The sequence below is a fragment of the Zeus faber genome (genome assembly GCF_960531495.2).
Source record: "Zeus faber genome assembly, chromosome: 21".
NCBI lineage: Eukaryota > Metazoa > Chordata > Actinopteri > Zeiformes > Zeidae > Zeus > Zeus faber.
This window is the reverse complement of record NC_137208.1, coordinates 24,971,854-24,999,538: the sequence shown is the minus strand read 5'-3', so window position 1 is coordinate 24,999,538 and position 27,685 is coordinate 24,971,854. Positions and strand designations below refer to the sequence as shown.

The 27,685-nt window shown below is 44.6% G+C and overlaps 1 protein-coding gene across 1 annotated transcript; it reads left to right on the top strand.

The window, feature by feature from the left end:
- Positions 1-55: 55 nt before the first annotated feature.
- dusp16 (dual specificity phosphatase 16) lies at positions 56-27,134 on the top strand (the record flags this gene model as incomplete). Its single annotated transcript, XM_080022676.1, has 6 exons — positions 56-331; positions 9,144-9,282; positions 21,817-21,980; positions 22,406-22,565; positions 22,690-22,813; positions 23,161-27,134. 6 exons carry the CDS (start codon positions 56-58, stop codon positions 24,308-24,310), a joined length of 2,013 nt encoding a protein of 670 aa, XP_079878802.1. The 3' UTR covers positions 24,311-27,134.
- Between the last annotated feature and the right edge of the window lie 551 nt (positions 27,135-27,685).

The following is a 27,685-nucleotide window of genomic DNA, read 5'->3' as shown; positions in this document are numbered from 1 at the left end:
TGGGGGTGAGGGAGTGGGGGGCGGTGGGCGGTGGACAGGAAAAAGGGGGGGCACCATGTCACAGCAGCGAGCAGGAGCAGGTTCCTCCAGGACCCCCAGGGCAACAGCAGGGGCAGGCAGAACGCGGCCCATCAGGGCAGAGGCTCTAGTGGCCCTCCTGGAGGGTGGTCTGGACAGAGTGCTGCTCATCGACAGCCGGCCCTTTGTGGACTACAACACCTCGCACATCCTGGAGGCGATCAACGTCAACTGCTCCAAGCTGATGAAAAGGAGGCTGCAACAGGACAAGGTGCACATCGCCGAGCTGCTCCAGCACTCTGCCAAGAAGAAGGTGAGGGCTCTGCGTTATGACCTGGGCTGCAGCCATTTGTCTGTGAGTTCAAAAAAAAATTAACAAGCAATCATAGCACTCTGCTTTCTGCTTTTGAAAGAGATGTAGGGCCTCTGGCTTTGAAAATGGTGGTTGAATGTGGGCACATGATTTAAGCACAGGATACATGTATATATACAGTATATACGCTCACTTAGAACTTTATTAGGAACACCTGTACACCTACTTATTCATGCAACAATCTTATCATGTGGCAGCAGTGCAATGCATAAATCCATGCAGATACGGCTTCAGTTAATGTTCACATCAACCATCAGAATGGGGAAAAATGTGATCTCAGTGTTTTCGACCGTGGCAGGATTGTTGGTGCCGAGTATTTCTGTAACTGCTGATCTCCTGGGATTTTTACGCAGGATTTTAAACAGTCTCTAGAGTTTACTCAGAGTGCTGCGGAAAACAAAAAAACATCCAGTTAGCGGATTCTGCGGACAGAAACGCCTTGGGTTTCCACGGGTCCTTAAAAAGTCTAAAATCCAATAATCAGAAATTTAGCCTGTAAAATGTCTTAAAATGTCTTATATGCTATTATGCAGGTCTTCAAAATTTGTTTTAATGGGTTTACATTACTTTTATAAAGTTGCAGTAACTTCAGTCTCGCTTTTAAATGTGTTTTTGGGAAAAATTTGTATTGATCACGTAACAAAATCCACAACAAATTCAACATGGAACCAATAACTACTAATTCAAACTGTGCACCCCGGTCAGAATTTATCGGAGCACACCCAGCTAGTGTGTTGCAATATGGTGTGTGGGCTAACGTGGCGTCTCCTCTCATCAAAAAAAATAGCTACTTCTCGAAGTTATACGTTTAAATTGTTTCTGTTAACGTTATTTTCATCTAATATGGGTAAGTGCAAGTTTAACGAGATCTGGTTCTAGAACAGCACATTTTGTGCTTGGATGAAGTTTCAAGTCCGCTGGACCTTGTCCAAAAAAACACTTGAATTAGGAACTTTGGGTATTAAGGCATTAGAGAACGCCTGCCATCACCCAATATTGTTCTGTATTAACATGGGGAGCATCAAAGTCTGGCCCCAACATGACCCACTCTGCACTACCAGTGCTAACTCCTGCAACTCCGGTAAGCGACCTCTGGACACGTTTACGCCAACATTAAAAGCGGAGGTGCTCTAGACTGAACACACATCTAAACATCAGTCATATAAAAGATATGGAGACATAGGTGGTTTTTTTGAAATTATGTTGCCTGATTCTGATTGCTAAAACCTTCAAGTGTGGAAAGGACAAGACATCTTACATTATGCAATTTGGATTGGCAGATTTCATTAGCGAGAGACCTCATCTTAAAAGTTAAGGTCCTATTTGTGCTGATGTTCGACAAAGGTCTTAATGAAACCAACAAAGCCAAACAGTTGGACCCGCATGTACGTTTCTGGGAAGGTGAAGAGTACAGTCAAGGTACCTTGGGGTCCCGTTTTATGGGGCATGCAACAGCCCAGGACTGTCTGAAACTTGTCAAAGTAAGTATTGTAATGTAATGTTTTATTTATTAGCAAACGTTACATAATTTTTACTCATTTACTCATTACGCATTTATCGATTTTTTTCATTAGCAATGCTATGGCAAAGTGTACTGATCTGTTCTGTTAGATATTAAAGGGGTAGTTGACATATTTTTCAAATTTTGATATTGTTTAATTTATCCCCAAAGTTGTATGTAGGACAGTAGTAATGGTGTCTACCTCCCACAGTTCTAGCTGCTAATTGGTTATTTTGCAGAAAATCTAGCTGGGGGGATAGTTATCTTAGCACAGATCGAACCATGTGGGAAGCTTTCATTACTAGTCAAGTCAAGTCAAGACACACTTTATTTATAAAGCGCATTCCATACCAGGGCAGAGGACAGAGAAATACAATCAAAGAAAATATATAAAATGTCTGTGCAATCATAAGAACCGTCAGTGCACAATAAACAGATCTCACAGCATACAGAACACACACACAAATCTTACAATATAGAGAACACACACACACACACACACACACACACACACACACACACACACACACACACACACACACACACACACACACACACACACACACACACACACACACACACACACACAGAAGTCAGTCATAGACTGTTGTGAACAACAAGGTTTTTAACCTGCTTTTAAAAGTGTCGGCAGGCACCCTTGGCAGGGTGTTCCATTTACTTGGGGCATAGATACAGAAGGCAGCCTCCCCTGCTTTCGAGTTAGTAAGAGGGATAGTTATAAGACCACTGCCTGTGGACCTGAGAGTTCTTGCTGGTTCGCGTATAATGAGCATTTCTTTTATATACTGAGGTGTATTACATGGTGGTCATTACATTTCACTGCATATATGTATGAAAGTATGTATATGTATGTGACAAATAAAAAATCTTGAATCTTGAATCTTGAAGGTGCAAGGCCATTTAGAGCTTTATATACAAGTAGCAGAATCTTTCAATCAACTCTAGTTTAAACATGGAGCCAATGTAGAGATCTAAGAACAGGTGTGATATGTTCAAGATTTTTTGTCCCGGTGAGAACACGTGCAGCCACATTTTGGATTATCTGAAGCCGCTGCGCAGCTGATTTCGGGAGGCGGATGAAGAGGCCATTACAATAGTCCAATCCACTTGTTATGAATGCTTGGATTAATTTGGATGGATCAAAAGTCTGCTTTTAACAGGAAGCCTCTTAATTTTGAAATGTTTTTTAGATTACACCTAGATTTTTTGGCTTCATTCTTGCTCTCCAGAGACAGAGAACTAGGATGAGCTGCAATTTTTTGTCTTTGAGCCTTTGCAACAAAGATGAGTTCATGTTGATGTTGATGTTTTATCTTTGTTCAATTGTAAAAAGTTCTGTGACATCCATGCATTAATATCATTAATACACTGAGTGAGGGAGTGTATGGGGAGTAGGTCATCAGGAGATAGGGATATGTACAGTTGTGAATCATCTGCGTAATTATGGTAATTTATATTGGGTTTTTTTATAATACGTGCAAGTGGGAGCATAGAGGTTAAACAATAATGGGGCAAGAATTGAACCTTGGGGCACTCCATGTATAATATCCACATTGTTCGACACAAAATCTCCAATGGACACAAAGAACTGCCTGTCCTGTAGGTAGGTTCTGAACCAGTTCAGAACCAGGCCGGATAGGCCGACCCATTTTTGTAATCTCTCTAATAAAATATTGATGGTCAACAGTGTCAAAGGCAGCACTGAGATCAAGGAGCAGAAGAATAGAGTTTTTTAGAATCAGTGTTTATATGCAGATTGTTCACAACTTTAATAAGTGCTGTTTCTGTGCTATGGTGAGGTCGAAAACCAGATTGATAAGTGTCTAACTGTCTACAGTCCTACAAACCACTTTGGAGGTAAGTGAAGCTATATACAAATTTTCCAAAATGGGTAAACTATTCCTTAACAGTTGCAAAAAAATGAACAATAATTTAGCCCTTCTCATTCAAGATTCAAGAATTTTATTTGTCACATACATATACATACTTTCATACATATATGCGGTGAAATGTAATCTCATCAATTTCTTGGATAATTTTCATTGCTTATCAACAGCACAGATATAATACCAGAAATAACGGAATAAGGCTCAGACACTGACTTGAACTTGACCCAGAAAAGTTTAAAGGTTGATATTTTTTCTCAGGAGTGTTCGGACCAACTTGACCTCAGGAGCCTGGTGTCCACCTCGATGGATGGGCCCAATGTGAATTGAAAGTTTTTTGAACTTCTCCAACAAGACCATGTGGAACAGTATGGAGATGCTCAGCTTGTTGCTGTGGGGAGCTGGAATCAACACATTACACAATGCTTTTAAAAGTAACTTCTCCACGTAGCAGATGGACAAACTTTTAAAAGCCGTGTACACAACGTACCAGCAAGGAGAGAAGACTACAGTGTTATCACCAAATCCACCATCTTCCCTTTATCGTTCTGTGGCCACTGGTGGATCCTGGAACCTGCCTGTGGTAGAGAGAGCCCTTGCAGTCTGGCCATCACTTCACCAGTATATGGATGTGGTGAGAAGAAAAAAAACTCCCAAACCCTGGGACAGCATCCTTCAACACAATAGAAGCAGCCCTGAAAGATCCACTCATCTTGGCCAAGCTACATTCTACATGACTGTCGCCAGGACCTTCAATCCTTTTTTGAAGTATCAAACTGACGAACCAGTGATGCCTATCCTCAGCAACTTGGCTCAGACTTGGCTGAATTGATCATGGTAATGATTTATATGTGTAGCGCTGCACATTATCTTCACAAAATTATTGTCCCTGCTGATTAGGCCTAATTGATGTGTACACTGTGTTAATGAAGAACAGGTAAATTCTTCAACCTTTGTTCATGCACGAGTATTATTATATAATATTATTATAGTACTATTGAGCATAATTTCCACGTGCATTGCAAAAACATTTCACTGCATATATGTATGAATGTATGTATATGTATGTGACAGATAAATTTCTTGAATTGAATTGAAATTGAATTGAAGTATTATGATAATGTCGCTTTATGATAAATTTGGATACAGGAGACTTACATTTAAGATTGTCTTTTGACAGGTTCTACTTAGATGCTTTATCAAGAGAGGTCCTCCAGGTCCTACACATCACTACACTGCAGCTAACCAAATTGGATGAAGCTGACAAGAATAACTGGCTCTACATACCATTTACGGCTTATCCCCCTGTCCAGAGCAGCAAAAGTGTTGAGCTCATAGTCCTTAAGTTTAGAAGGGACTGCACGCAGGGACTGTCAAACAACATCAGAAAAGTGCAGGAGAAGAGCCCCCCTCAAATATCCAACGGAACGGCAATTCCAACATTAGGCAAATGACATGTCTGGACCCCTCTGTCATGTTCAGTGACCCAGACAGGTGCAAGAGGCAGATGTAGTTCGGCTGGCAGGAGGTTTTTCTGCTGGTAGGAATGGTTCTGGAATAAGCTTTGAACAAAAGTAAGAGGTCCACATTTAGGAATATTCCGAATATTTATTTGGACTGTTAAGCGACCTGTTGGACTGCTGCAAACACAGTCAGTGTGTAACGGCCAGACATTTTTTTTGCTTCACCGTTAAATAGACAAGTAATTTCTAACAGGCCAATCACAGACATAAACTATTCACATAATCAATTGTAGAATTTTTCGACAAGTTTCTCCATTTTCAGTAGACCTATAATTTGTTGTGTGCACTTTTATCTTCTCTTTTTCTAGTGTGGATCTCTTACTTTTGTTGTTTTCTCTTCTCATGGCCCTGCGCCTGTTCTGTGTGCAGTGGCTCACTACTTGTATTGGAATAGGCTGACATTTTACACCACTATAACCAAATGCAGTTACAACAGTGATTTTGTTCACCATTATAACCATTACAGATTGTTGATATAATGTAATGATTTATCAATGTATTTTTCATTCTTTTCATCTGTTTTGTTATAGTTGATGTCATTCTCCAACAATTTTAGGCCTTCCTGTCCCTTAAGAGCAGAAGCGAAGAGTTCCTCTTCTTCCCGCTGATGCAAAAGGGGCTGGACATCTTCTTGTGTGGTTTCCTCAGCAAGCCCTATCCGGAGCTCTGGGCTTTTTGCCAGAAGCTGCTCATTTTGTCCCATGGACAGGCCGCTGTGGAGAGAGGCTTTTCTGTGAACAAGGAAGTGGAGACTTGCAACATGCAGGAGGACACTGTTGTTACATACAGGCTTGTGTGTGATTATGTCACTCTACACGGGGGAGTTACCAAGGTTTTCCTCACAAAAGAGCTGCCATTATGTGGCATCAGCCAGGTCCAAGTACCGTGTCCACCTTGAGCAAGAGAGAAGGAAGCAGGAGACTGAAGCACAGGGCCAGAAGAGAAAGCCTACAGAGAATGACCTGGAGGAACTTAAAAAGAAAAGGAAAACTATCCAAGAGGTTATAAAAGTCTGGCCAGAGACACTGACAGATTTGCTGAGGGCAAGGCTGGCACTCGGATTCCCCAGCTCATAACAAAGTCAAATGCCCTGAGGAGGGGCTGCAAGGAAAAGTTGTTGAGCTCAAGAACATTGAGGAGGAGCTTGCGGCCAAGGGAGAAGAGCTCAGATTAATGTGGCCTAGTTCTTGTGCGCGCACGCACACACACACACACACACAAACTCTTGTGTACACATAGTTCCATGTTGTCTTCAGTTGATGATGTTAATGTTGAATGTGAATAAATTAATTTCCTTTGCAAGTAATTCTGGGACTCCGATTTTCCTTCATATCCTTCATACTTTTTTTGCTCGTATGGATGTGAAAGATGTTTTAAATTGCATTCATAATGGTCTTAAAAAGGCTTAAATTTAAAATGTTGAAACCTGCAGAAACACCATGAGAGAGGTCAATGGAGAATGGCCAAACTGGTTCGAGCTGATAGAAAAGCAACGGTAATTCAGATAACCACTTTGTACAATTGTGATGAGCAGAAAAACATCTCAGAATGCACAACACGTAGAATCTTGAGGCTGATGGGCTTCAACAGCAGAAGATCATGTTGGGTTCCACTTCTGTCAGCCAGGAACAGAAAGGTGAAGGCTGCAGTGGGCACAGGCTCACCAAAATTAGACAGTTGAAGACTGGAAAAACGAAGCCACAGGAATCCATGGACCTAGCCTGCCTTGCGTCAATAGTCCATGCTGGTGGCAGTGGTGTAATGGTGTTGGGAATTTTTCTTGGGACACTTTGGGCCCATTAACACCAATCAATCATCGCTTGAGTGCCACAGTCTATTTGAGTATTGTTGCTGACCACGTGCATCCCTTCACAATTTACCCATCTTCTAATGGCAACTCCCAGCATGAATGATAATGCACCATGTCACAGAGCAAAAGTCATCTCAAACTGGTTTCATGAACATGACAATGAGTTCAATATTCTTCATTGGCCTTCCCAGTCACCGGATCTGAATCCAACAGAAAACCTTTGGGATGTGATAGAACAGGAGATTAGCAGCATGAATGCGCAGCTGACAAATCTGCAGGAATTGTGTGATGTCAACATGCACCAGAATCTCAAAGCAATGTTTCCAACATCTTGTGTAAACCATGCCAAGAAGGATTGGGGCTGTTTTGAGAGCAAAGGGAGGCCTTACCCTCACACACACACACACACACACACACACACACACACACACACACACACACACACACACACACACACACACACACTGTGTATATATATATGTATACATATATATATATATATATATATATATATATATATATATATACTGTATATATATACATATATTTCTATCTGTGTGTATATGTGTGTGTGTGTTTGTGTGTACTTATATACTTTATTCTTATTTTTTTACCATAGACAGCTTGCGAACTGAACAAAGCCAAGCCCTTCCCTTTTGTGGTCTGGCGTTAAATTGGAATAATGCTCCTTTTTATTACTGAGGCAACATTTTCCAACAGTCGTAAGCTCTAATTGAGTCACTGCGCCGTCAGAGGCAGGGAAAGTATATAGTTTTCTTTTAAGTGTGTGGAGCTCGTGCCCCTGGCCAAGCCACAGTGAGTGCAGCCCTGTGCCCGGCCTCAGGGAGGTCAGGGAGGGGTCGGGGGTCAAGACGACTTATGCCACCTGCGCAATTGGGAACAGAGAAAATTGGTTGATTGGCTCTGAGGATTACCAATGAGGGACCAAATACACTTTATAACTTTCTGCCAAAGAGGTGGCAACAAAAGATACAGTAAAATGTTAGTCACTGTGAAGGTGTGTTCTGGCTCAGTGCCAGGGAATGAGGAAGAGGAGGCAGGCAGAGGTGAAACAGCACCAGTTGGCGTGTTTATTAACAAGTCCTTTTTAAATATATGTGGCTCGTGGAAAAGGAAACTCAGGGCTCGCAGACCAATATATACAAATATTCCAGGTGGATCCATGGTTCCCTGCTTCCGTGATCTCCCACTGTCCGTGTCTGATCGTTTCCCTGTCAGGCTGACAGGGAAACGATGTGCTGTGTGTGTGTCCGCCTGCTGCGGACACACACACACACTTATAACTTCCTGTTTTGAGGATCAGGCGAATCAGCGGAGTCCCTCTGATGATTAGGCTGATCCCCAGCAGCTCCACGGGATGGGAGACTGCACCGCCTGTCTGCAGCGGTGGCTTGGCCCCACCCACTTGGTCCACCACAGTCACATACTGTTTTTTTCACGTCTTTAGCCCACACTTGTTCAGAAGTTCCCATTAAAAATACCTCCGGGAGTTGATTTACTGCTTTGAGAGCATTGGAAGCATGATAGTTGGCTTCAGGCCTACAGTCATGGTTACAGTAGCTATTCACAGAAATGGGAACATGTCACTCACAGCACAGACCTGCAATGTGTATATTGTATAGGTAAATTGCTAGACCGGTTTAAAGGCCACCTTCAGTTCTTTTAAATTATCTTAGAGGGAAAAGCTCAACATTTCTAGCTCTTATTAATCTAAGTTTCACACTCGTCCTGCCTCTTTGTGACTTACTGTAGGGGTGATTATGAAAGATCACCGCCAAGACCAGTGTGGGTGGTGTTGACTACTCCTTAATTAAGTTAGTCTAGGACTTCCTAGTCTAGAACTAAGTCTTAGAACATAATTGACATTTTTTAATGTGAATGAAAGTGGCTGGAGGTGTAATGCTCCACTGTTGATTAATATCAGTGCTCCACTTCTTTGATGATGAACCCTCTGCCACATCTGTCGTATCGCTTCTCTCCGTTTTCTCAGCTTGAGTTGCACGGCGAGCAGGAGGTGGTGGTGTATGACCAGAGCTCATTGGAGCCCATGGGCCTCTCCTCCGAGTGCTTCCTCAGTGTCCTGTTGGCCAAGCTGGAAACCAGCTTCCCTTCCGTCCACTTACTCACAGGTAAAAACTTTCATCCACTGTCTTTTAAAATAATGCTTCATGTTTTATTGTTGTCTGTGACAAAATTAGGTCGTGTCACAGTAATTGTGACTGATTTAGATTCAGATTTAGAACGTCATCAGTCGCAGCCCAAGTACTGTTCCAATTCAAAGTCCGCATCAAGCCAAGTCCAGTCCAAATGCCCGGATGTGGACTTGCATGCATCCTCCATTTTATCGAGGATGCATCGGTGATGACTTGTGTGGCTTGGGACAGCCAAGTATCCCAGAATGCATTTCGCAGAATGACCGTCCTTCGTCCTCCCGTCCAGTCTGTACTCCTGAGTCGAACTTGCTAAGTCTGAACTCCCAAGTCCGCAAGTCCGGTACTTGGTATTGAGAAACAACCATAGTATTGTGTATTGTGCTCCTAATGTTCCTCTGTGGCTTTTGAAGTTTTATGATATATTATCGCCCCCTACTGGCCTGGAATGCTTATGTGAATGTTTTAAATGTTTTTTTTGTTCTCATGGGGACAGAGATTTCTTTTTCTTTTAACGGAGGGGAAAAATGTGTTTTCGGTAAAATCTGTACACTAGCGTTTCTGTTATCCGGTAATTGCCGGTTTTTGACCGAGAAAATCTATTGAAGTCCGACATATTTAAATCTCTCAGGTCATAATGTTCGGTGAAAATAATTCCCTCTAAGCACAATTTGAATTAGTGCTGGGCAATAAAACGATAACGATAATTATCTCCAAATTTTTTCCTCAATATCGCAATACAATAGACTCGATTATTTCGATAAAAATTCCGCAGATCTGTAAGTTTCCGTGCTCTGCAAGTTGCAACAGAAAGCCAATGAGTTTGAATGATCTAAAGCTGACCTTTCACCTCTTATCACGTTTGTTGATATAGAACTAGGCCCCGCCCCCTCCCTCGTGGAAAGGTGCGCTTGTAAACACAGTAAACACACACACACCGAGCGGAGACAGAGCCGCAGCATCTAAAACTCAGAGGAGAAGCAGGAAGATGAGGTATCGTTGGGACACATACATCCATAGTTTGGCGTTTTTTGGGATATTTAAGTTCCGACCCAAAGCAGACTGTAAATATTAGTTCTTAAAAATATGTCAATGGGATATCCCTACGAAGACGGACAACACCACAAACTTCATTATTTATTTAGACCTACTCGCCATATTTTTTTTGTTTTGGATTTGATTGAAAAATGTATTTTAATGAAATTGAAACTTACTTATTGTCCACAAACGAAAATTATTTGATTTCAATGAATAATATTTGTAACAGTTATTTATTTATTTTTAAAATAGCGTTAACTGATGGAATTAATTTCATTTTGAATATTCAATGGAGAAAATTATACATCTACATGCCATGATGATGTCATTCTCTATATAGCCTGCCCATTAATTGATCAATCAATTAAGTTCAATAAACACAGATAATATTTGACTGAATCTCTCCCATTTATCCGGGAAATTGAAATCTAAAATGACACGTTGACCGGCACCAATTTTTTCTAACGGAAACTCTACTGTATACATGTGGACAAGGCCTTGAGTGAATCTGGAATCATACTCAGTCCTTTGATTCACTGACAACCGAACAACATGCCCAACAAGCTCCTCCTTCAGTGAATCAACATGGGAATAAAGGCCACGGCGTTTGCCAAGATTCATATTGAATGTGAGTGATTCACATTTTGCATTCCACTAAAATAAATAATTTGGACAGAAGTCAATTATTTTTGCAATTCATACTTTGCAATTCTCTTTAGAAAATCAGGCCATTGGGGCCGGGGGGTGGGGGTGGTATTAAATAATGACTGGTTTAAATATTGTTGTTTTTAGAAATATGGATAAGTTACATGAAAACTCCCCTTATGATTTATAGATTTCAGATATGAAGCCTGTTGACTTGACTTGACTTTTTTTATGTGGAAGCTTTCCATGCCAGCTGCACAAAACTTCACAAAACCTCAGAGAAATGTTGGACTGGCTGTACCTTTTTTAAATAGTATTTATTTTATGGACCCAGCGGAACCGGCCTTATGCTAAAATGTCACAGTTTAAATCATTGTTTTGTTCTGCTACATGTCACAAACAATTCCCTTTTCTCACTTCACCATCACTGGTTGAATGTAAGAGATTTCTTTTTTGGGAACCTGAACAAGCTTGGGTTTTTTTTTTTGTTTTTTTTCTTCTTTTTATATTCTAGAGGGTGGTCGATTTGACATTACATCATGGTTACATAACAACAACCCTCAGTGGAAAGGAGGGGAGGCCTTCAGTGGTCGGCCTGCACGTCAACGTAATAAACAAAACATTCAAGTGAAACTCGGTATGTTCATCTATCAAGCGTCTTCACAGGCAAGGGTACCAGATCCGAGGTCCAGATGGAAGGTAGACAGTACATGAGACATGAATGTGGCTTTGCTCCCCCAGTTATTAAGCTCACACTCAACTGCTTCTAGGGTCCCCCCCCTTTTGACGAGTTTTACCGGAGCACAGGCTGTTTAACATTTTAGTGCTTTGTTATTTGTCTAGGTTCGATGGTGATTATATAAGTAACAGTATTTCCATTTGAAGATACTTGATATGATGTATACATTATATGTGCATTATTCATTGGTCTACACACAGCAAGAATTGATGACAGTCTTTAAGGGCACTGGTTATAGGTTGTCCTAACAATTGGGTCATCGTTGTGTGAAAATATCCCATTTTTGCTTTTTCACTGTCACTGACCATGATAAGTTTTGACACTGATTATCATTGATATGTAATTAAAACTTTAAAAGGTATGTTTTTCAACCCAGCTCTTATTCAAATGCTGTGTGAATGCAATCCAATGGGGTAGACATTTATGCTTTTAAACATTTTAGCTATCCTTTTTGATATCTAAAATGGTAAATTCACCTTATAGTCAGACTAGTTAGTATAGTTTTTATGTTGTACAAAACAGTGCATTTTATTTATAGTTTTATTGACTTTTGCACTTCACAAATCAACTCTTTTGGCTAAAGTCACGATAATGATGAGAGGCCAGAAACAGGACTGGCGACTTTCTATTACCAATGTTATGCTTGGAATGTACTGCCGCTGTTGCAAAAAGCAGTTTTAAATTGAATGCAATATTACTGTCATTAAAAACATGGTAAAAAAAAATACACAAAGACACGTGTGACTATAATGACAGTTTCAGCATCAGGTCCACAAATGACAGGTTCCACAAACATTTCACCTCTAGGGTAGAGGATAAGTGGTACAGTTGGGTGTCAACAGGGCTCAACCATCGTTTTGTCGTTTTGGTGTCTCTTTAGACTATTATAAAAATGAAAATTCAAAAGCCCTCTTCAGTTCAGTAAAAACGAATATCATAGCATTACATAACAATTTCCATCACAGTTATTACTGATGCGCAATGTGATTGTATAATTTCCTCTGCGGGTGAAACCTTACCTCCTCAAAGTCCACTTTTGTGCAGCGGGGGCCGAAGAGGTGCACCGGGTCCTGCTGCTGACACTCAATCTAAGTGTGCATGTTGCTTGGCAACAAGCTGAGAGCTTGCAGCGTATGAGGTTGTAGCAGGTGGCAGTGTGCAAAGCGCTGTTGTTGTTGTGTAACTAAGCACAACCCCACAATAGCACTCGTATTGATTAGGTCTTCTAAGATTGTACTATTCTGTTACAAAACAGAGGGCATACATCCATTCAATGGTTATTTTCACTGAACCAAAATTGAAACTCAGCCACAACATTAAAACCACTGACAGATTAAGTGAATAACGTTGATCAGCTTGTTTCAATGGCACCTGTCAAGGTGTGGGATACATTAGGCAGCAAGTGAACAGTCAGTTGATGTGTTGGAAGCAGGAAAAATTGCCAAGTGTAAAGATCTGAGCGACTTTGACAAGGGCTACATTGTGATGGCTAGATGACTGGGTCAGCGCATCTCCAAAACGGCAGGTCTTGTGCGGTGTTTCTGGTATGCAGTGGTTAGTACCGACCAAAAATGGTCCAAGGAAGAACCGGTGAACAGGCGACAGAATCATGGCCACCCAAGGCTAATTGATACGTGTGGGGAGTGAAGGCTAGCCGCCTGGTCCGATCTCACAGAAGAGCTATTGGAGCACAAATTGCTGAAAAAGTTAATGCTGGCTATGACAGAAAGCTGTCTGTGTCAGAACCCACAGTGCATCGCAGATGGCTGCGTATGGGGTTGTGTATCTGCGGACTGGTCAGAGTGCCCATGCTGACATGTTGACACATAGTTAGATTGCCCATGTGTCCACTGCCGAAAGCGCCTAGAATGGGCATGTGACTGTCAGAACTGGAACATGGAGTAATGGAAGAAAGTGGTCTGGTCTGATGGATCACGTTTTCTTTTACATCATGTGGATGGCCAGGTGCGTGTTTGCATTTACCTGGGGAAGAGATGGTACCAGGATGCACAATGGAAAGAAGAAAAGCTGGCAGAGGCAGTTTGATGCTCTGGGCAATGTTCTGCTGGGAAACCTTTGGTCCTGGCATTCATGTGGATGTTAATAATAATAATAATAACTTAAATTTGTATAGCGCCTTTCAAAAAACCCAAGGTCGCTTTACAGGAGAGGGGCAAGGGGGGGAGACAGATAAAGAGAGAGAGGAACAAAACAAAAACAAAGGAATAGCTAAAATAACAAATGGGGAAAGGCCATGGTGAAAAGGTGGGTCTTAAGGGTTGTTTTGAAAGTGACAAGGGTTGGGGCGTTACGGATTACGGGTGGGAGAGAGTTCCAGAGGGTGGGGGCTGCCATGCTGAAACCTCTGTCCCCGAAAGTTCGCAATCTGGTACGGGGGATGGACAGCAGACCCATGTCAGAGGACCGCAAGTTCCAGGATGGAGTGTGCTGGTGGAGGAGTTGGACAGGTACTGTGGGGGGAGTGCGTGAAGGGATTTGTATGTGAGGAGGAGAAGTTTGTAAGAGATGTGGAACTTGACAGGGAACCAGTGGAGGTGGATGAGGGTGGGGGTCATGTGCTGCCAGGACTTGGTGTGAGTGAGAACCCTGGCAGCTGAGTTCTGCACATACTGGAGCCTGTCCAGGGCTTTGTTGGAAACCCCAGACAGGACTCCGTTGCAGTAGTCCAACCGAGAGGTGATGAAAGCGTGGATAAGGGGTTCTGCCATGGAGTCTGAGAGTGAAGAATGGAGACAGGAGAGGTTTTTGAGGTGATAGAAGGTGGACTTGGTGCTGGATCTGATGTGTGACTGAAAGGAGAGGGTAGAGGAGATCTCCAACCTTCCGGAGCAGCGGCTTTGGGGCCACAACCATGAGCTCTGACTTGTTGCCGTTGAGTTGGAGTAGGTTCAAGATTCAAGATTCAAGAGGTTTATTTGTCACATACATATACATACTTTCATACATATATGCAGTGAAATGTAATGCAATGCACCCGGTGATAAAACACAATATGTCCTAGGAAAAATTTCTTTCCAATAGACCAACTAACTGACTCCTAAAATGTAATACAGTAAGTCGAATACTTAAAGAATACAATAAAAATATATATAATAAAATAAAATACAATAAAATAAAATGAAATAAAAATGAATAGATAAAGGGAATATGATTATGTATATGGAATAGGCAATTATGTATATACAGGTATGTGCATTAAAGTGGCATGTGAATTAAATTGGCATGTGAATAAAGTGAGGTAGTGTTTGGGATATACAGCAGAGTATACAACAGTACGGCGCAGCAATACGGCATCACGAACAACCCTGAACAGTGACACAGTATGCGGTACAGTATGCTACATATAGTACAGTAAGGTGGTGGAGCCTATGTGTGTGGCTCAATGAGGACCCCTGGTGAGGTCAGCATTGACAGTTCTAATGGCTTGCGGGAAAAAACTCTGTCTCAGTCTCTCTGTTCTCGCTGTGTGACTGCGGAGGTGCTTGCCTGACCACAGCAGCTGGAACAGTCCGTTGTTGGGGTGATGAGGATCCTTCATGATCCTACGGGCTCTGCTACTACACCTCCTGGTGTATAACTCCTGCAAGGGGGGGAGGGTAGTTCCAGTGGTACATTCAGCTGAACGCACCCGCCTCTGCAGGGCCCGCCTGTCCTGAGCAGTACAGTTCCCAAACCAGGCAGTGATGTTGCCTGTCAGGATGCTTCCGCTGCTCCAGAGTAGAAGGACTTGAGTCTCCTCACCGATACCCGGAATTTCCTCAGCTGCCTGAGGTGGTAAAGACGCTGCCTCGCCTTTCTCACCAGAGTGTCTGTTTGTAAAGTCCATGTTAAGTCCTCTGTGATGTGGACTACCAGGTACTTGAAGCTGCTCACCCTGTCAACAGAAGTCCCATTAATCACCAAGGGCGTGTGCGTCCTCGATTGTGATCCTCGCCTAAAGTCCACAATCAGCCCATTAGTTTTGCTGACGTTCAGGTGGAGGCTGTTGTCCTGGCACCAGAGTGACAGGTCAGCCACCTCCTGGCGGTAGGCCTTCTCATTGCAGTCGGTGATCAGGCCCACGACAGCGGTGTTGTCAGCAAACTTGATGATGGTGTTGGAGCTGGACCTGGCCACATGGTCATGTGTGTACAGGGAGTACAGTAGGGGGCTGAGGACGCAGCCCTAGGGGGATCCTGTATTCAGGGTGAGGGAGCTTGACATGTGCTTCCCCACCCTGACCATCTGGGGGCGAGCTGTGAGGAAGTCCAGGGTTCCAGACACACAGCGGGGAGCATTCAGTTCGAGCTCCTTCAGCTTGACAGCCAGTCTGGTGGGGACTATGGTGTTGAAAGCTGAACTGTAATCGATGAACAGCATTCTCACATAGGCCCCCTTCTGGCCATCCAGATGCGTGAGCGTGGTGTGCAGTACCTGGGAGACCGCGTCATCCGTGCATGTGTTCTGCCGGTACGCGAACTGCAACGGGTCCAAGGTGCGGGGGAGGAGGCGCAGATATAATCCTTAATCAGCCTCTCGAAAAACACTTCATGACCACTGAGGTGAGGGCCACCGGACGCTAGTCATTCAGGCAGGTTGGAGAGGCGATCTTCGGGACAGGAGCAACGGTGGACCTGTTGAAGCAGGATGGGACCATGGGGACATGTTGAATATTGTAGTGAACACCGGAGATAGCTGGTTAGCACAGGTCTTCAGTACTCGCCCAGATATGCCATCTCGGCCCGCAGCTTTCCTGGTGTTCACCCGCATCAGAGCCCTCCTGACCTCATGCACGAGCACTGAGAGTGCGCGCTCATCCCCAGCGGTTTAACTCAAATTAGCCAGCGAGCTAGCGGTGCTGTTGCCAGACTCGAACCGCTCATAAAAGGAGTTCAAGTTCGTTGGCAAGGGAGGCGTCCACACTCGTGGCTGGGGAGGAGCTGCTCTTGTAGTTTGTTATTGTCTGCAGCCCCTCCCACAAGCGTCTTGTGTCCCCCTGCTCCATCTGTAGCTCCACAGTCTCTCTGTACGCCCGTTAAGCATCCTTCACCGCCCTCCGCAGATTGTACGACGCCGCTTTGTAATTGTCCATATTCCGGATACAAGACCGTCGTTGTAAGCGGCCGTGCAAGCATTCAGAGCGCAGCGGATGGATTTATCAACCCACGGTTTCTGGTTTGGAAATATCCAAACTTTCACCGTGGGAATGATGTTGTCTGCTAGCGCAGCTACAAAGCTCACTGCCACCTCCGTAAACTCGCTGACGTCACTTGAACTTGATTGGAACATGTCCCAGTCTACGTCAGTCAGAGCGTCCCGAAGCGCAGCCTCCGATTGGTCCGTCCACCGCTTCACTTCCCTCGTCACCACCAGTTCTCGCGCGATCATCATCATTATCATCATCATCATCAGGTCTCTTCCTCGGCGACGGGGGTGACACCATGCCTAGAGCCAATCAGTTTCACCAATCTTCTCCATTTGGGTCGGTCCAGTGCTAGGGACTCGGCTTCAACAAGCGACAGGTCCATTTGGTGTAGGTCCCTAGTGACGGCATCAATCCATCGGGTGCGGGGGGCACCGCAGGGGCGTTTCCAGCCGGCAGCTTTAGGTTGGAAGTGGAGGATAGCGTGAGTAGGGTGATCTGAGGGGAGCCTTTTGACATGGCCATACTAGCGCATCCGACGCTGTGCTGCCAGGTGAGACGCAGGGGGCTGTCGGGTGCGTTCCCGCAGCATGATGTTGGAAACCCTATCTTGCCATTTTATCCCCTCTATTGAGCGCAGTGCTCTGGTGTCAAAGCCATCGATTCTGGCAGCCAGGGTCTTGTTGAGAGGCCAGGTTTCTGCTCCGTAGAGGAGGATGGAGAGCACTGAGGTGTTATAAATCCTTAGTTTGGTCGCTCTTGATATGGAGTGGTGTCTCCACAGCCGATTCCAAAGTGTTTTCATGGCACTGGCTGCCAGGGCACATCTCCGGTTTAACCCCAGGAATACGTGCACATATCCGTTCCATCAGGGGGTTGATGATGCAGTTAAAAAGGTCTGGTGCAGCTACGCATCCCTGCCTCACTCCGCTGTTGATTGGGAACCAGGTAGAGTTTGTGCCATTGACACGCACACAGCTTTCAGCATCGCTGTAGAGCTTTTGGAAGAGAGAGGTAATCTTTCTTGGAGCTCCAAGGATGGTGAGGATCTTCCAGAGGGAGGAGTGGTCCACGGTGTCAAAAGCTGCCTTAAGATCAAGAAAGGCAATGTAGAGGTGTCTGTTTTGGCGGAACTCGTGTACCTTCTCAATGATGAGGCGGAGGGCAGAGATCTGGTCCATTGTCGGGCGGTTTGGCATGAAGCCCGCCTGTTGGGGGCGTCCTTCGCTTCTAAGGACCGGAAGGGCCCGGGTGAGAAGTATGCGGGTGAAGATCTTGCGTGGGATAGACAGGAGTGTGATGCCTCTGTGGTTGCTGCAGACCATTTTATCACCCTTATGTTTCCAGAAGGGGAGGATGTACCCCTGGTCCAGTCTTCCGGGGGTTGCTCAGTTATCCAGACATGATTGATGATTTCGGTGAGCCAGTCAATGGTGTTGTCACCGCCCAATTTCATCATTTCAGCTGTGATGTTGCAGATACCAGGGGCTCTGTCATTTCTCAGTTTGGTCAGAGCTTGCATGACCTCTACTTCGATCAGAGGCCTGTAAACGGGAACCAACGAGATCGTGGCGTGGTCAGATTTCCCGAAAGCAGGGAGCGAGACGGTATTGTATCCGTTCTTGTAAGGTGTGTAGCAATGGTCCAAAGTTCTATCTCCCCTGGTGGCACACATGATGTGCACATGTGATGTGTTGGTGGAAATTAGGCAGAACTTTTTTAAGGTTGGCCCTGTTAAAGTCCCCAGTCACCACCACAGCCGCGTCGGGATATTTGAAATCTGCACAACACGTCGTACAGGTCCGATAGTGCTGTGTCGATGTCTGCTTGTGGTGGGATATAAACGGCTGTGATGATCACGTGCTAAATTCCCGGGGGAGATAAAATGGACGGGGTGGTTTTGCTGATCGCCAATAAGGGTGGAATAGTAATTGATTTTTGTCCTGGGAAGTTCCTCCTTGTAGGACAGCACATGGTCTTCAAAGGCCAGACGGCGTTACTTTGACACGTACCACCTATTTAAACATTGTTGCAGACCAAGTACACCCCTTCATGGCAATGGTATTCCCTGATGGCAAAGTCCTCTTTCAGCAGGATGTGCGCCCTGCCACACTGCAAAAATTGTTCAGGAATGGTTTGAGGAACATAACAAAGAGTTCAAGGTGTTGACTTGGCCTCCAAATTCCCCAGATCTCAATCCAATCGAGCATCTATGGGATGTGCAGGAACAATATATAACAATATATAACAATATATAACCTTTCCATATACGGTGTATATGGAAAGGTTACATTACAGCCCCTTTCCCAAATGGAATCCGTAACATTGCTGGATAAAAAATAGCTGACAAAGGCAGTAGGCAGTCATTCCGACATTGGCCTCCTTTACGGAAAAGGTCCATATGGAGTCTGTTCCGATATAGATGACTGTTACAGATACATTACGTGATGCTCACGCGAGAGATGTCTAATAATACACGGGACTAGGTCACAGAATCTGTTTTGTTTTTAGACCAGCGCTTCGCTACCCATCTTCCCGCCCCTACCGGACGGCGGGCAAGCGAAGCACTTGTGCCCAATGTCCCCACACCGCATCCCTAGTTGCTTTTTTAAGAAGAAAAATAATACAATTTAACAATATAAACTCCGTCTCCGTATAGAGACTGGACGTTTTTCAGTTTCTCCTCTTTGCAGCTGAGCACCACGGTTTGGATCGGACTCCCCGTTTTGTTTTTTAGATTTGTATGAAATAGATACTGGTAAAAACCCACTAATCTTGCTTCATTTTGATCTGGCTCCACCCCTATTTTAGGGAAATCTGATGCTTCCATTCCCACACACTTCCATTCAGGGCATTTTCTCGTTAATAATACTAGGTCTAGAGTGGGGAAATTTACGCAACCACCAAGACCAAGACCGCCTCTTTTTCCCACATGATGCCAATATGGAGCATTGGTCATCATTAACGACTAGGTGGGATCTTCCTAAATCTGTTTTTTAATATAAGGCCTTGTTGACAAAAAAACACCTGGACATCTAATATCCTTAAATGGGTAAAAAAGTTGGTTAGTTCCTAGTGTGTATGTTGAACTTGTTCACTGTGATTATGTAACATGTGACAGAATACATATAGGTGAATCCCCCATTGGATAGAAGAGTAGGGCTCAGCCCTGCAACAGGTGCACGAGGGGAGATTGGCTGCTTAAATAGCCTGGCCTATTATGGGCGTCGAAGAAGAAACAGAAAGAAGAAGAAACATGGCGAGCATGGCGCAGTCAAGTTGTCTGACGGAACGAGCTCCTCAAGCAATCATTATACATGTGATTTGTTTTATATATAGAAAAATTGGGTTTCAACTCTCTATCTAACCTCAAAGAACAGATTAATTGCACTAATCTGGAGGCATGGTTGTTATCGAACAGGAAGGTAGTGGTGAGGAGTTGCTGAATAAATTACAAGATTCTTTCCAGGTTTGGATATCTGTTGGGAAAACTGAGGCACAGAAGGTGTTAAATGACAGGCTGACTGGTGTGGAGTTGGGATGGTTTGAGCAGCCACACCTGACCTGGATCTAAGGTTATTGAGTCAGGGTGGCTACATACCTGTTGCTCATTGGTTGGGCTAACGAGCAGCAGGTTAAAACCCCCATCTTCAGGATAGGAGCTCTGTCATGACATGTTCAATCTGCTCCTGGCTAATTCCACCTAGCCTCCTCTCTGCAATAAACTGATGTTGACAACCCGTCGCCTTCCGTGTCTCTGTGCCGGAGGGCCCTGAAAACGCCACTTGGGTGGCGTGTGGCAGGCTGAACTACCATACTGACAGGCCGCCGTTTAATGTCAGTTGCTGTAATCTACATCTAAAGCAATTGTGGCGCCGCCCCCCGCAGCCGCCTGCGCGAGCGCCTTGTGTTTGTTACGCTCTTTTTACTATTTTTAGAGCTTACAGAGCTTATTGTGCGTAATCACCGGGTGTCATGACATTTCACTGCAAATATGTATGACCGTATGTATATGTATGTGACAAATAATCTCTTGAACTTGAACTAAACTGTAACCTAAAAGACGAGGGAAGCATTCTAAACATACTTGAGGTTTTTCACCTCAAGCATCTATTCCGGGACTAGAGGGGGAACAGAGTCTGTCCCCAGGCAGGTACGGACAGCTGTCCTATCTCCAAACCTAGTGGTTAATACTGAACCCATGCTTTGAATAATGCCAGACTGACCAGACATGGAACATTGTCCATGATATGGGGATGGTAGCTCAGGCGGTAGAGCTGGTGGTCTAGTGATCCAAAGGTTGCTGGTTTGAGCCCAGGCTCCTCCTGCTAGCATGCTGTAGTGTCCTTGAGCAAGACACTTAACCCCTAATTGCTCCTGATGGCTGCGTCCGTCAGCGTTTGAACAATTGTAAGTCGCTTTGGATAAAAGCGTCTGCTAAATGACGTAATGTAATCCTCATAGAGCGTACCACAGGAAAATCCAAGCTACCACAATGTGGCAGTAGAGCCGAGCTCGAGTCATCGCAGATAATTATCTCCACATTGGAGAAGGGCCGAGCTCCAGGAGTAGTTATGGACATACAGTACGTCACAATGTACTGTATGTCATGACATGTCACTGGATGGTTGCTGTTTTGGCTGTGCGTTGCGACGTATGCCACAACGTTTCACTGACCATCCAGTGAAACGTCGGCCCTTCTCTAATGTGGAGATAATAATCTGCGATGACATACTGTCGACATCTAACCACCTTTTGTGTTCACTCAGTGCCTAGGGAAATAAACTAGCAAAAATCTTAATGTCAGTATAGCAGGCCAAACATGGGACCCGAAACAACTCCTGAGGAGGGAGGGCAAAGGATTTTGGGAAACATGGCCAATGGATGGCTATAAATATCAAAAGCCTCTTTGATGTGTATGACTGTGAAACCCATGTTTGCCTTGTAGGTGGCTTTGCAGAGTTCTCCAACCTCTTCCCCGGTCTGTGTGAGGGCAAGTCTACACTGGTGCCGTCGTGCATCTCGCAGCCCTGTGTGCCAGTGACCAACATCGGACCCACATGCATCTTGCCCCACCTCTACCTGGGCTGCCAGAGAGATGTACTCAATAAGGTAGGTTTGTACCCGGTCAGGAGGTTGCAGAGTCCAGTGTCTGTAGTACACGCTCTTACCGACTACAGCCATGGTTCTCAACCACTAGTACATGACCTGGAACCCGTCAGTGGCATCCCTACTTGTCCGCTGCAGAGTTCGGTCGGATGTTCTATTATAATATGTGGCTCACATTGAATAACTGTATTGTTTATGTTTATCAGATCTTTTTTTTGCCAAATTCAATTTTATGTTAAGCTATTTGAGAACATTGTCTAATGTGCCTTGTCTAAAGTGCCTCTTATAAAATTGTTTTCTTAAAAGTAATGGATTTTGTTTGACATGGACAGGTGCAAAATCTTCAAAACTGTGTCTGCAACAAATTGAGTGAACATGGATGCCATATTGCTACCCTTCTCCCTGCTTTCCCCTTCCACCCTCTTCAGGAGCTAATGCAGCAGAACGACATTGCCTACGTCCTGAACGCCAGCAACACCTGCCCCAAGCCTGACTTTATAATCGAGTCTCATTTCCTGCGCGTGCCCGTCAACGACAGCTTTTGTGAGAAGATCCTTCCCTGGTTGGATAAATCTGTGGAATTCATCGGTCAGTGCGCAAATGAAACCAAAGAAATTGAAACATAGGGAGCGTGGCCATTTATACCTGTGAATGACGCCGTTGCTCTTTCAAGGGTTACCATGTGCAAATTTCATGAGTCTGTCTTTTTCAGAGAAGGCAAAGGCATCAAACGCTCGTGTCCTGGTACATTGTCTTGCCGGCATCTCCCGGTCAGCCACCATCGCCATTGCCTACATCATGAAGAGGATGGACATGTCTTTGGACGAAGCCTACAGGTGAGCTGTAATCTGCCACATATTGCAAACAGTTCCAGTTCCAACATTCTGGTCTCTTTCTTCTTTGTTTTTTCTTTGTCTTTTGACATTCGCATTCCATAGGTTGGAACAATATGCAATGTGTGTATGAACGAATCCGGATCCTCGTTTGACCTCAAATTAAGCTGTTCTCTACTGTCACTAACAACTATAGACAGCGTAGTGATGTCCACTGATGAAGGCTAAGGAATTGAGCGTTGAATTCAGTCCATATGTTATAGCCATGTATAACCTTGTTGTAGTTAACTGTATTTTCATTGTGTTGTGTCTTCCTATAAAGTCTGAACCATCCGTCATTCTCCCCCCAGGTTTGTCAAAGAGAAAAGACCAACCATCTCACCGAACTTCAACTTCCTGGGTCAGCTTCTGGATTTTGAGAAAAAAATAAAAAATCCACAAGGAGCCGAATTTAAGTTGATGGCCATCCATTCAGAGCTCCACAGCCAGGACTCCGTTCAGCCAGACGGGCTCAATGGGCCATGGGACGCTCCAGCTCAGCCTCTGGAATCTCCCCCCTGCCTGGCCCTGCTTGAACCCCTGTCCCTGCCGTGCGTGTTAGCTGACACCCAGGAGGAACGCCTCTTCGCACAGGCTCTCAGCGGCCTGCAGCTTTCCGATGGGGCCGAAGACAGCGCCAGGCTAAAGCGTTCATTCTCCCTGGACATCAAGTCTTACGGGGAGCCAGGTGGTGGCACTCCTCAACGGGTGTTCGCCCCCCACATGGGACCAGGGGACACACCGGAGTACTTCAAACCTTCTGCCTTCAAAGAGCCAGCCAGCAAGCCCTGCCAGTTCTCCCCTGTGGAAGAGGTTTCGGAGCAGTCCACTCCGGAGCAAAGCCCTGACAAGGAGCAGGCGGACAGCCCAGCTTCCGTCATCATGACCGCACCCCACAACACCTTTTCTGCTACCTCCTGCACCAGTGCCAAGCAGCCTGCAATGCCAGTTACAAATTGCCCGAGTAGTCAGCTGCACCGGAGCGGCAGTGCGGAGGAAAGCGTCCACGCCGCTAGCTTTTTGTTTGGCCTGTCCCGCAGCCAGCAGCACCTGGCCCGACCGGGCACAAGCAGCGCCCTGAAAGGCTGGCACTCTGACATCCTGCTGGGGCCCGTCACAGTCTCCACGTCCTCACTGGCCAGCGGTTGGTACCTTTCCCCAGACTCCACGCGGTTTTACTCCACCTCCGCCATCCTTAGCGGTGGGGGCTTTGGGGCATACAGCTGCGGCCAGGGTTTGGACCAGGCCGTGAGGCGGCGCGGTCGCCAGCGGAGTGGCGATCACGGTGACTCGCGGCGGAGCTGGCACGAGGAGAGCACCTTTGAGAAACAGCTCAAGCGTCGCAGCTGCCAGATGGAGTTTGGCGATGGGCTATCTGAGAACCGCTCCCGAGAGGAGATGGGGAAGGTCGGGAGCCAGTCCAGCTTCTCCGGTAGCATGGAGATCATCGAGGTTTCCTGAGGTTGATTTCTTGTTTCGTCATATTCTATGCCATCTCCCACTTAGTTGGGATAGTACTGTACTTTTGACGCACTGTTAATTTAACCCAGGCTAGACCTTGGACCCTAGCAGCGCTATCATAAAAGAGCTTAAGCTTAAATGTAATTGAGAGTAACGCTAGCCTCGGAAGCAGCTGCATTTTACTGAATGCGATAAAGAGGATGCAGAACCCCCTAAAAAAACAACTTGTTTTACTAGAGCAGTGAGCCTTGAATTTCTTTCTCTTGGTTATGGATGAACACTTCCCATTGATTTAATTTTTATTTTTTCTAAATTTGTGCTTTGTGAGACATTCTCATGATTATTTTTCTTTCCCCCCCTGATCGATACGAGGATCTCAAACGGAAGTGGGGCGATGTCGAACTGGAAAGGGGAGGTTTACCATATTCCTCACCCCCCATCGGACGCTATCAAAGTTTAAACGATCTCGTACCTCAACAATCCCAAATAATTATGTATTTGCTTTTAACACTCTCAATAGCTCAACGGCAGTTCAAAACTCAGGTCCTATTTCAGCCAGGAAAAAACATTTTTTTTTGAAGGGATCTTTGAGGAAGATAAGGACTGACTATTTTTGGTGTTTTCTTATGAATTGCTGCGCTGAAATTAAGGCATTGCAAAAAAATGGTATCGTAAAGGTTCGAAACCTTATCTACCGCAATGACAGTCCGAGGATCAGAGCTCCCTTCCTCTGATCTAAACACGTTTGAAAAGTCCTGTGGGGTTTGGGATGTGCTGGCGGAAGAGAAAAGTTTCAGGTCGAGTGGTGTCAGAGGACCGTTGTGCTCTGGGCGGAAGGCAAATTTAGCAAGTGCTTTATAATTAATCGATTTTAACGAGAGGCTGGGACTCTTCAAAGACTGCGTCGCTACGAGTGAGAGCATACCAACACTTGCTCAGGTGGCCTGACCTCAGATCAGGGTGGGCGGGGTCTACTAGTAACTTGCAAAGGATTATTTGTCTATCCTTCATTCAATTGTTGCACTTTTGCGATCTGAGAAATGTTTAATTAAGAAAAAAACATGTCAGAGAATAATGCTTGTGCTTTTTGATTGTGTTTAAGTGTGTGTGCATATATGTTTGGATGCTGGTAAAATGATCTCGGAAGATGCCAAGGCAGAAAATTAGTGGTTGATTTTTTTTCCGGTTTCAGACTCATCAATATCGCTTCTTTTTGGGACGTAGCTGAACGAAAGGTGAACACACAACATCGGCAGAACCGCAGAAACTAATTCAGAAATCAGGAACTTAGTTCCCGGTATTTAGGAACTCAGGCCTTTTTCCGTAGGGTCACAGTTATTTCACTTGGATAGTTCCTGGTCCCAAAGAAGTCCCCCCCAAACAAGGTGGTACTTTTTAGGGGAGCAGGAACCATTACGGGAGGAGTTGATTGGTCCATGCAAGCTTCTTCGCGAGACTCGTCAAGCACACTCGTCAACCACCATTTTTACAGACCGATTAAAAAACACTCAATGCTTTCTCTCGTAAGTACTCTCTTCCCCACGCCACTTGTTTGATAATTGGCCAGAACCACAAATTCACAGACCAATAGACCGATGACGAAGTTAAAACCCAAGTGCCAAAATGACAAAACAACGTATCAAACCGAATAGTCGCACATTTGCCCTCTCCTGATTTGATTTGATCTTCACCGTTCGTAAGGTGCATTGAGAAAGCAACCAAGAAACTCTCTTCAGGACTGGTAAGATACCAGGTTCTGGAAAGGGTCCGAATAGTTCTTCAGTACCTTGGTTGAAAGGCACAGTTCCAGTGCCTTGGTTGAAAGGCAGAGGGGTTATTTAAGGAGTGCAGGGAAGCTCAGTAAAATTGAATGTTCGAACACAGAGGTTCAGTGATACATGGGCTTAAACCACTCCTCGCTCCTGTCTGCTATCTTCATCAGTGGATCACCAATCCGAGGAGTTTTCATCTCAGAAACGGGGCTTCATGGGCACTTGGCACTAAGAACACCTTGTTTCAGATAGATTGTAGCCATTGGACAGATAGATACATTCTCTTTATTTATTGGGAATACTGAGATAAAGGTTGGAAGCTGCTTTGAATAGAAACATCTCTGCCTTTGAAGAAAAAATAATCCCTTTTAAATGAAAGAAACCATGACATGTTGACTGACTGTGCAAACCTTTAGTTTGCTGACATTTACGCCATTAACTGCCCGTGTATCAAACTTAGGTATTGAATGCCCCAGAATGTGTTGATGCTCAATACCATAAAAGTATGGAATTTCAATGCCTAGATCTACATGGGACACACTTAACTCATTCTGGCACAGTACCTTACTTCCTGCTCCACTTTCAAAAGAGTCAAAGCATCATGTGAAGTCCATGGTGGTGGACCAAGTCACACCAAACCCCTGACCAGTCTTAATCCCTCGGAATGCTGTTGGCTTTGCTAAAGTCGCTCTTTCCAAACATCACAGCTTTACCATATTTTTACGCTTTCCTTTTTCATTATTGTTCATGGAATGGATGTGGACGAAAGAGATTGAGGTGGAACGCAGGAAGTGAAGTGGAGGCAGCCCTCAAAGGGTCAGGATCTGACCCTTTCTGAAACAGTCAAGTCCAACACACAAGTTCTCACACTAGTAACACACAAGTTCATTCTCTGAGTAGCCCAGAATAATCACCTACATGCACAGCAGTAGGAACAGTTCATTGTAGTCTCAACTTTATAGACAGTATCTCTCTTTTGGCCTTAAAGTGCATTGACGGGGCCCCTGGAAGCATTAGTTTCTGTGTAATTCAAACCAACAGCTGGCAAACAACATGTCAATGAATGTGGACCTTTCTGGTAAAAAGCCAACTAAAAGATGACACTTGGGAGGCGTAGAAAAAGTGGGTAAAACCTATACACGGTGTCGGGATTAGGATTGAAATGAGTGATTGACGCGTGAGCTTAAAACAAACCTGAGGGATAACATGTTATAAAAAATCATCACTGAGACGGCTATCAAATCAATTGTGCCTTAAAAAACAAAAGCAGTTGTGTTTTCTATGGATGGAGTACTTCTCTCTTTTTTGTGAGGCGAGTGCATTTTTTGTGCATTTGAAGGTATCTCCAAAGCTGTGAAAATGTGCCGATGTGGGATCTGAGAGGTTAAAGGGACTCAGCCGTCAGGTAAATGCTCATCTTGCAAGTTAAAGGATTCCCCTTCATTTCCACAATGATCTTTCTTAAAAAAAAAACATTTTAAAAAGGAGAAAAAGGCAATTATTCCAAACGTCACCATCCAATAGATAAATACGAAGCAATGATACCTATAGACAAAGATGGTGCCTATATGAATAGTATGTGAGCGTTGGCCTGCGTCATTTT